Here is a 10752-nt window from a genome sequence, read left to right as displayed (position 1 = left end):
CAGTTTTTCCATGCCAAGTGATAAGGCCCCTGGGCCAGATGGATTTACCGGTGCCTTCTTCAAATGCTGCTGGAACATCATTAAGGTTGATATCATGCAGGCTATAAAATCGCTTTTCAAATCTTCATGCCTCTCATTTGCACTGGCTAAACACTGCGGATGTTGCCCTCATTCCCAAGAAGGAGGGTGCTGAAGACATTACAGACTTTCGCCCCATCAGCCTCATACATGCCATCACAAAGATCATCGCCAAAGTTATGTCCAACCGTCTAGATCCGCACATGAATGACCTTGTTTCCCAAGCTCAGAGCGCCTTCATCAAAAGAAGATGTATCCATGAAAACTTTATGTATGTTCGCAACTTGGCCCAGCGCTTCCACCGCAAAAAAAAACCGACTCTGCTATTCAAGCTCGATATCAAAAAGGCTTTTGACTCGGTTCGTTTGGATTACCTCCTTGAGTTGCTGCTCCATCTAGGCTTCCCTCCGCGCTTCCGAGGTTGGGTCTCGGCCTTGCTTTCTACCGCTTCATCAAGGGTACTTCTCAATGGTGTACCTGGATGCCCAATTTCCCTTGGATGTGGCTTGAGACAGGGGGACCCCCTTTCCCCCCTCCTCTTTGTGCTTGCAATTGCACCCTATTGATGGAAATGCGATGGTGATTCGTGCCTCCTTATACGCTGATGATGCTGCGGTCTTCCTTGCGCCAGTTAAGTCTGAAATCAAATTCTTCTCAGAAACCCTTGGGTGCTTTGGGGAGGTCATTGGCCTGGTCACGAATTGCTCTAAAAGCATGGTTGGCCCCATTCGTTGTGACCACTTGGACCTTGATGATATACTGCATTCCTTCCCGGCCAACCGATCTACCTTCCCGATGAAGTATCTTGGATTGCCACTGTCGGTCAAGAGGCTAAATAGGATCCACTTCCAGCCCCTGGAGAACAAGATTGCGGCCAAGCTTACTCCTTGGCTGGGCATGCTCATGGCATCTCCGGGAAGAGCGGTGTTAGTCAAGTCCATCATCACAACCATCGCTATATACTATATGACAGCGTTAAACCTGCCGATTGAGGTCCTGGAAAAGATTGATTCTCTTCGCCGAGCCTTTCTTTGGGCTGGCTGTGACAAGGTCACTGGTGGAAAATGCAAGATGAACTGGATGCAGGTCTGCAAGTCCAAGGTTCATGGGGGGCTGGGCATATTAAATCTAAAGAAGTTTGCGTCTGCGCTTCGCATCCGGTGGCTTTGGGCAGAATGGTCGGATCCGCCGAAGCTGTGGCTTCGCTTGGACAATCCTTGCGACGTGAATGATAAAAACATTTTTGCGGTGGCCACCAAGGTGCTTCTCGGCAATGGTCTTCGAGCCTCTTTCTGGGAGTCTGCTTGGCTCGATGGTTTGAGGCCCAAAGACATCGCCCCGAAGATTTTTGAGCTATCAAAAAGAAGGGGCTGTTCGGTTCAAAAGGCATTGCAGAATAATTTCTGGGTCTATCAAATTAACACGGACGGGATCACCTCCACTACACATCTGACCGAGTTCGTCAACCTTTGGGAGAAGATTTCTACGGTGCACCTAAACCACGACATGGCTGATTCTATTTCCTGGAAACTCATTAACGATGGCATTTACTCTGCATCCTCGACCTACAAGGCCCAGTTCCTGGGTTTGGTTGACTCCAACATGCAACAATTGGTGTGGAAGATCTGGGCTCCCCCCAAATGCAAATTCTTTGCTTGGCTCGTTATCAATAACAGGATCTGGACGGCCGACAGGCTTCAACGCCGGGGTTGGCCTAACTGCGACCGTTGCCCCCTATGCAAACAAGTTCAGGAATCCGCGGCCCACCTACTGTTCCAATGCCGCTACACGGTTCGAGTTTGGGAAATGATCAAGACTTGGCTTGGCTTGGTGGATGTGCACCCTTCTGCTTGGATGGCTATCTATTCGGTAAAGGCCTGTTGGAACCTTATTGATTCCAATATGTCGCAATCTACACGGCCGATGATGTCCCTCATTATTCTTATCTCGTGGGAAATTTGGAACGAGAGAAACGCACGTGTGTTCCGTAACACCGCGGTACCGGTAGGGGTTCTTGTTGCTCGAATCAAAGATGTATCCAAGCTATGGTGTCTTGCAGGGGCAAAGTATTTGAGTAACGTAGTGCCGCGAGAGTAATGTGTTGTAATTCGGCTTTTTGGCGAAAACCTCTAAACCTTCTTCTTAATCAATGAAAGTGGCAAATCTTTTGCCCAGTTTCAAAAAAAATACCGCTGAGCGAAATATTGGTTTCCGACATAGATGATACATAAGAAAGAAACACAATGGCGCTTTTGTACAAAGCAATGAAGTATATTTGATATATTTTCCCATTTGCCTTATGATACACTGTTATGTCACATGTTTTTAGAATCGATATGGAAAATATGGACACTTGATTGGATAATTATAAATCCAGTGCTAAATAAAAATGAACAAGGCCTTAAACATGATTAGGCCATTTATTGTGATCTTCAATTGGGTTCCAACCAGCATACCAGTCTCTAAGTTGCCCTTGTACATTCTTGTTAATTGCTTACCGGTGCCCTGTCTTCTACATTCTTGTTAATTGCTTACTGGTGCTCCTGTCCAACAGGGTGTGTATGGGAATGACTCGGTTATGAAACACTCATTCGGCAATGCCAAATGACAAGTTGTTGGGTACAGCAGCGAATCTAGGATGGAAATGCAGGGTAGGCTCTGCGTGGCCTAGTTGGCTTAGATGAGCCGGCTGCATCTGTTTTACTTGGACTGGGCCTGCCAAATAGCCTGAGGCTTAGTAGTAAAATATCAATTCACGATTTTTGAGGGTAGGCTCAAGCCATGCGAAGCCTGGCCCTTAGATTCGCCACTGGTTGGGTATAAGTAGCCAAGGTCCTGAACCTTTGAATCTTTGAAATTATAGGCAATTCCTCTGTACATTGATACACCCAGAAAGACAACCTCTTTATATGGATGGAATCCAAGGATATCAAAGTATCCATTGCCATGAGCATCAACCACATCTTCCTTATGAAGTATGTTGTCATTTTCAGAGTCCCATTCAAACTTTTCTTCCACTAGCTTTTCCTTGCCAGAGTTTAACTCTAATTTGTTTTCTTTTAGGTATTCCATGTATTCCGTATCTTCAAAACCTCCAGTGCGCTCCTCTCTCTCTTTGAGATACTCATTATAGTTAACATCTTGTAAGACCCATGGGCCAAGAACAGGACGATCATAATCCAGTATGGGTGGAAGGCAACTGTTATACTTCAAGACCCAATTCATTTGGCCACATGATTCGTCAAGGACCCAAACCATAAGATGAGACGTTTCAAAACTAGTAGTTGCAAGGTAGACCCCATTTTCTGATCGTCCAAGATGGAGCTTTCTGCACTCACCGAGTTCACCATGTATCCGTGGTTTAATTACTTGGTACTTATCATTTGATAAAGAGATCCTGCACAACAAATCATTAATAAACATGCTAATAAATCATATAAGTGGTAAATATTTTAATCAGAAAATCTGATGTGTATGTTATTAGGTACCTCATTACGAAATCAGTTTTGCAGTGGACGTAAAGTGCACCCCGGCAGTAGACAGCATAATGCTTGTCATAGTAGCAGTCGGAGTGCCCCCACATATCAGCGATGGTGCCTGCAGCCTTCCCATCTCGAATAAAAGACCTCTCCTCCCAACGGCCGGACCTTGAGGAGAAAACGTGCAAAGCGCACACAGATGGTGGCCATTCAGATTTCTCCATAATGGGGTCTAATTCATGAATCCTTTTGTCATAACCAAAATCTTCGGGCTTCGTTTTGCGCCTAGGATTTGGGATCACAAACACCTGATAGTGGGGTGATACCGTGGGATCAAACACGAGGTACTCTTGGTATCTGAAGTCTGCATCCCTCACTTTGGACTTCGACATGGACTGGTGCGGCGGCAAAGAATCCCACTGTCTGGTTGCCGGGTTAACCACATAATAATTCTCGGAATAATCTTCGAGTAAGACAAGGCCATTGCAGTGATCCTGTATTATACCGCGATACGGTGAGCGCCCATCGGTAGGGGGCAGGTAGTCGAAGCTGCCGGAGATGGTGGGGCCCGTCGAGGGACGGGCGAAGAACTCCGACACATGTTCGCTGTGGACGTTGATGAAGATGCCGCCGACGGAGTGCGGGAGGAGGTCCGTGCGCAGCAGGCGGCGTGCGTCGATGATGCCCAGCAGGGCCTTGCAGGCGCAGCGGCACACGGCGAGGCCGCGCGGTGCGACACGGCGGAGCACATCGGCGAGCAATTCCTCCGGCAGCACCTGTGTCAGATCCATCTCGCTGGAAGGCGCCGCGTGAAAAGCTGGGGTGGGCGCCGCGTGAAAAGCTAGGGCAAACTGTGGGTGATACGAACGTGCGTTGTGTGGACTATTTATTAACGAGGCCTCAGAGTGTATCCCAGCCTTTGTGAGGTCGGTAAGGCATAGCCATGTTTTCTTCACAGCTAAGATTACTTCGCTACTAAGCTTTCTTGGAGGGGTAATAATATACAACAAAATCTTCCAAAAATTGTTTGAGGAATAAAGTTATTTATTGACCCGCAAAAAAAAAGTATTGATGATTCAAAAAAGAAAAGATTACTTCACTACTAAGCTTTCTTGGAGGGGTAATAATATACCAAAAATTCTTGTGGGGTGTTTGAAGACTTCTCCACTTTTTCTCTGAAAATTGTTCAAATTTTGTCATTGGATCCACTATGAAATTTATGTTATCTGCAAAGCTATAGAACACAAAACAGGAGTAGACAAAGCTAGATGCGCCAGATGTTAATTTCCAGATTGAAGCTGGTGGCCAACCGGCCTGTGTGCGACTGGCCCGGCGATTGTTGTTTGAGACTAGTAAGCTTGTACGTGCAACACACGTCTAGACTACTATCAAATAATTATCAAAATATTAAAATAAAAAATAACAATATTAGAAGTGCAATACATATCTCACCTTGATATCAATTCAATAAAAACACATTACAAGCTCATTAAATAGTACCCAGAGAAACATCAATGTATTTGTCAAGCTCGTGTTTTTGGATATCATTCGAAGACAACATTGACTGACGCCGTGCAACTTTAGTGCAGAATCATAACCCATCAAGGCATTAATAAATCACGCAAACAATCAGGCAGAGAATGACATGGCCTATGAAGAATGTTATTTAAATAGTCACAGGAACTAACACTCACAGGGAGATTCCATGATATACTACTACTCTTGAATCACTTAGGTCCTAAAATGGAAACCAAAGATCGTAGCATGTTGAAGTGCATCACATGTTGCAAAAATGGGTAAGTAAATCTGCAAACAAAATTACCAAACAAAGAGTAAGTCAGCAAGGAAAAAAACATCATAAGTAGTAAGTTTCGTAGATACTATAGTGAAACAGGTTTCTACATCACACATCCATTCCACGCATCCAAACAAACGCAACAGAGCACCAGAACAACTCATATGATTTTGCTTCTAGCACAATTTCTACTTTCTAGTGTTGGATATGCATATGGATTGACTTCTACATGCTGGGGTGAGCATTTTATCAGCACAATGACACATGTAGCATAAGAGCTACAAAAATCAATCCATAAGTATAGAGCAAAATGGAAGTCCAAGCTAAACCAATGAAGTACACACACCATCTACAGAGGAAAAAGCTCAATATATTATAGGAGAGTAAATAGAGCAAGTTGACACCATTATATTTTCTTAAATTTAATAAACACGGAGATCAAGGCATGGAATTTACAAGAATTGAGGACGAAAATACCATTGACTAATTCATTGATTAGTGGCAAGTAAATCAATTAGGAAGAAAACGAAGAGATACAGGCAACCAGGACAGATATACTTTCCTTGTTTTCCTACAAGGAGAGATACAAACAATCGGGAGAGAGATAGTCTCCTTTTCTCTGAGGGCTAAGAAAGGGAATTATGAGGAATTGGAAGATATGCAAGTTACATTGTGGAATGAAGGGAGTAAGATCTAATTTACCTTTTCCATGTTTCTAAACAACCAGATGCAAGTAGTGGTTACTCATGAGAGGCTATGGCTGGATGGTACCCCTGTCTATCTTGATTATGAAAAGTGTTGAATCTTTTTCATCATAAAGCAGTACCAAGATCGAACAAATGAAGAAAATCAAGATCCAGTATAGCCTTCTCAATTGCTTGGACAATCTGCGTTTGTGAATAAGAAGGGACAAAAACATATCTAGAGTTTACTTGGCTCTCTTCCTTTCAACTTGATCCATAAAAAACGAGGAATGCCGGAAGGACAAAAAACATTTAGCTTAAATTATAGATGATTGAATTTTTAGGTCAATGCTTGTTTGTTTCCTTGACATGGATTCAAATACCTTTAAAGAGTAAGGAAAATGTTTGAAATATCTGAATTACTTTTTGTTATGTTCTTATTATGCATCAAACATGTAAACTGCACATATATTTTGAAGAACAGGATGTATCTACACAATCATTTAAAAAAATTGCAGAACTATTTTTGTCACTACCAACTGCGACAACTTAAAAGGGTTTGCTTCCTGATGGTGACCATAATTAGCACCAGTTATCTTTCCAATGAGTTCTATGACCTAATTCGAACAATATTTTTGTCGGAAGGTCACCCAGAACATAAGAAAACGTAGATTTTGCATGACCTGTTCACATTAGTCCCCTATTATTCAGATGGGAAAGGATGCAGCTTATGTATTCAAAAGAAAATTAGAACAGTTTTTCTAGTCACAGTAGTTCACATCTCAGGAAAACAAATAGTAGTAATAAGATCAACTTAAACTGGTTATATATAATTTAAGGAGTATTTCAATTAAACCTATTTCGTTAGTCTACACTCTTAACTTCAAGCAATTTGTGTGGTAACAGATATTAAGATGTTTGGAAGTAAATAGCTTGTACCCTAACAAATGAATTGAACCAGTGACAAGGACACCGTATGATGAGCCATTCTGGTGTCACGAAAAGGGCAGATCTCATGACCAGAACATGCATTACTGTCAGGTGTGCTGGAAGCATTCTTGAACAAACTGGTAGTAGCACTACCACATCTTTCAATGTGTCACCAACAAAGTTTGGTGCTTTCTGATATGTAAGAAATATTATATGGAGCCAATAACTGCCTGGTATTGTGAATATGATTTTATCTTACTATTTGACATGTTATCCCGTAGTATGTGCCTGCTCCTTTCTTTTGCGATCGAATACTGATGAATTCGATCAAAGATTCGAAGAATAAATTGTATGGTTTCCAATTCCAATGAATTTATATATACTCTGATGTAACCATTCAACCATGCTCAGCTACCGAACCAAACTAAAAATTGCAAGACTGCTGTAACTCAGTTAGTGCAGATAGTACAATACTCAACATTGGAATGCATCTTCCGATTCAGCCAACTAAACACCTGGTGGTGCCACAGGAACATGTAGAACATTAGCAACATCATCACCATATCAAAAACAGTGGCTTGAATCTTACACACAGTTTAAAAGAGGCAGAAACTGGAGTTTCGTACGCGGCTGTCGGTCTCTGGTCGAGCGTGCTGCCAGGCACCTCTGCCATGCGCCTGCACGGGCGCCGAGCCCCGGCCTCGCGGCAACGCATATAGACGTGTTCCGCCGTCCCCACAACGTCCCAACTGCTGCCCGCCGCGTCGCGCGAGGCACACCCAGGCGTCGGGCCTCGCTGCGGTCGTTGCCATGCCATGGCCGCAGAGCGCGAGCTCCACTAAACCGCCCCGACATACCAGGGATGCCGCAGGCGTCGCCCGGCCCCGCAGGCCCGAGCTCGCCACCGTTGCATACCTTCGTCGCCAGCCATTAGTCGCTGCCGTCCAACGTTTAGGGGTAACCGTAGCACCGACGTCGCCGGTCGACAATGGCCATGCCGTCACGGGCCGAGAGCGTCGCTCCACCCCCGCCCCCGCCGGCCCCGCTGGACAAATACATCGCTGCGGCGGTCGAGATCGAAGACTCCTTTATTCCTGGGTTGTTTCCGTGTTTTTGGATGGCCGGCGGTTTCCTTTTTTTGTTTGCGTGATTGCAGGGGTTAGGGACGTGTGGCCGTAGGCGTGGGTGTGGAGAGGTGAAGCACGGTCAGTCAGTCAACGTAAATTACTAAGTGCACACAGAAAAAAATATTAAGTTAGGTTTAGCCCTTAGATTTAGTTTAGTGGACTAATCATACGATGGTAATGGGTCAGAGTACGTTTATGGGGTGCGTTTAGAAAAGATAATATTGGATTGTTTATTAGTACTAGTAAGTGTGCATGTGCAATGCACGTCTTGTTAGACTTCAAATGTGAATACTTTAAAGATTAAATTGTCAAATCCACATATACGTGCAATGATTTGGATGCATTTCATAAACTCTGCAAGTTTAAATTTCGATGAGGTCTCCTACAATGTACCGAGATTAAATACATCACCGACATCTATCCCTATTGCCACTCGGATAGAATAGCTATAAAATTCCAAGACTCTTGTGAGGCATTACTGAATCAACATCAAAGACATCTGACCACCTACTGGTCTAATACACATATATAAGTTCTCAAAATTCCATATTTGAATGTTATCAAACATATCACACCCGTTTCACAGTTTCACCTAAAACAGTCTAAACCCCACTATATAAGTTTGAAGAGACACATCAACTGAATTTTCTTATAGATTTTTCATTATAAGATGGCGAGGTCTCAAATGAAATCACAATTTAATATTTGTTCTTCAAGAAAAGCTAGGAAGCAACCAGAAAATAGTGAGATAAAATAATAATACCAAAAAAATATGTGCCAATAAATGTGAAGATAAAGGATCATAGTATTAGCTCATGTTTTTCTTCATTCTACAGCTACCACTAAGCTTAAAGAAAAGATGATTTCAAGTTCTGAGTAAATTAGTCAGCAGGTCATTAGCATTAGCTCATGTTATCAATGGTAACATGCTACTGTAGCCCAGGTCACAAACATTCAGATTGTATAGAGTACAAAGCAAAGCAACATCTACAGTACATTGATTCAAATAATTTCATGTACATTTTGTCCCAGAAGCTTGCACTGTGATCTTGTGGCTTCTTCAGTCAGATTGCATTTCAGACGCAGTCGGAATTTTGTTTGGTTTTCAGCACAGGAACCAGTCACGGCACCGGAACCGGGACAACACGTGGTCGATCTTCCGGATGTGCTCCAACTGTCGCGCCGACTGGACTACTCGCCGGTTCTGTCACGCCTCTACCCTCGCCTACTTCTGGTCATGCTGTTCTTCGCCCACGCCTTCATTTGATCGGCATGCACTTGAAATAAAATTTGTACAATTACAGACAACTGAGATTTGTTTCACAGTTTGTTAAGAGTACAAAATTTAGAGCAGAGCCGGCTGAGGGATGGTGTGGCGGCACCGGCTAGTGCCGCTCCTTGACTGCTCCAGGCTGTCATTTGGCGCCATCAACACCAATGACGACGACTGCAGCACTGTCGCCGGAGCAGCTGCCTGGGTGCGGAGCTTCATGTCAATTCAGCGGAAGTATTTTCTCTGCCGGAGATAGTCTACTTGGGAGGTTACATTCTATGTGCCATCCTCCCATCTTTATTATAGGCATCATTTCAATTGATTTCAAATTTGCATCAGGGTGTTTAATTCCTGTTGGCTAGAGTTCAGAAGATATTTTTCTAATAAAACCAATAAGGTTTAGTACGGAGACTATTTTGAGTTATTGACAGGAAAAAGCAAACATATGCCTTGTGCATTATTCATTTTGCAGGACAATATATTGCCTATAATCGTATGTTCACTGAAACTTTCAAGAAATGTTCATTCTGCCATAGAACTATGATAGTACTATGATATATTGAGTGCCTACTGACAAGTCAAAATGAACTTTTACTATTTTCATCCCATCAAAAGTTCAAATAACCAGATCATGACATGTAGGTCAGAGATACACAAGAAATTCAAATGAGCAACAAAGTGGCAAGTAAACGAATCGAATAATCTAGATAGTACCTTTAAAAGTGTGTTGTAAGCCTCTAACAAGTGGTCAGCAGCTGGATCAAACCCATGCAACCATGAAACCTCCATCATGTGGGTCCAAGTATGGATTTCCTACAATGACAAATAACTTCTATCTTCTCACAACTCAAAAACACATGGAAAATGATAATCAGAAGTACAAATGATATTCATGTCAAGGCTGCTTGTCTGGAATATAAAGAGGAGATACATGGGGAAAATTACATAACGATGCATGAGATATCCCCCTCAGTGTATGCCATATTGAAGGATTTTACTGTTATGGGAAACGATTGCAAATGTTCCCTCAACTTCAGCTCTGTCTCGGCATAGTCTTCGTTCAGATTATAGTCATACTGGGCAGCAGAGAATACCCTGTTAGTGCAAATAGTATACTGCAGTGCACTGTCAACAAACTAACTGAAGGAAATATGCCCTAGAGGCAATAATAAAGTTATTATTTATTTCCTTATTTCATGATGAATGTTTATTATTCATGCTAGAATTGTATTAACCGGAAACATAATACATGTGTGAATACATAGACAACCAGAGTGTTACTAGTATGCCTCTACTTGACTAGCTCGTTAATCAAAGATGGTTATGTTTCCTAACCATGAACAAAGTGTTGTTATTTGATTAACGAGGTCACATCATTAGTTGAATG

General features: G+C 42.8%; 1 protein-coding gene across 1 annotated transcript; it reads right to left on the bottom strand.

The window, feature by feature from the left end:
* Window positions 1-2334: 2334 nt before the first annotated feature.
* Window positions 2335-4397, bottom strand: LOC123184532 (uncharacterized). Its single transcript, XM_044596632.1, has 2 exons — window positions 3567-4397; window positions 2335-3475 (listed from the first exon to the last, which is right to left on the bottom strand). Exons 1-2 carry the CDS (start codon window positions 4346-4348, stop codon window positions 2827-2829), a joined length of 1431 nt encoding a protein of 476 aa, XP_044452567.1. The 5' UTR covers window positions 4349-4397; the 3' UTR covers window positions 2335-2826.
* Window positions 4398-10752: the final 6355 nt, after the last annotated feature.

This window comes from Triticum aestivum, chromosome 2A (genome assembly GCF_018294505.1).
Source record: "Triticum aestivum cultivar Chinese Spring chromosome 2A, IWGSC CS RefSeq v2.1, whole genome shotgun sequence".
NCBI lineage: Eukaryota > Viridiplantae > Streptophyta > Magnoliopsida > Poales > Poaceae > Triticum > Triticum aestivum.
Note: the sequence above shows the minus strand (reverse complement) of the source record. Positions and strands in the feature narration are given on the sequence as shown.

Excerpts from the sequence above, each read along its gene's own strand:
- LOC123184532 (XM_044596632.1), bottom strand. The coding sequence starts at position 4,348 with ATGGATCTGACACAGGTGCTGCCGGAGGAATTGCTCGCCGATGTGCTC. Across the intron at positions 3,476-3,566 it reads AAAACTGATTTCGTAATGAG|GATCTCTTTATCAAATGATA; the intron begins GTACCTAATAAC and ends TTTGTTGTGCAG.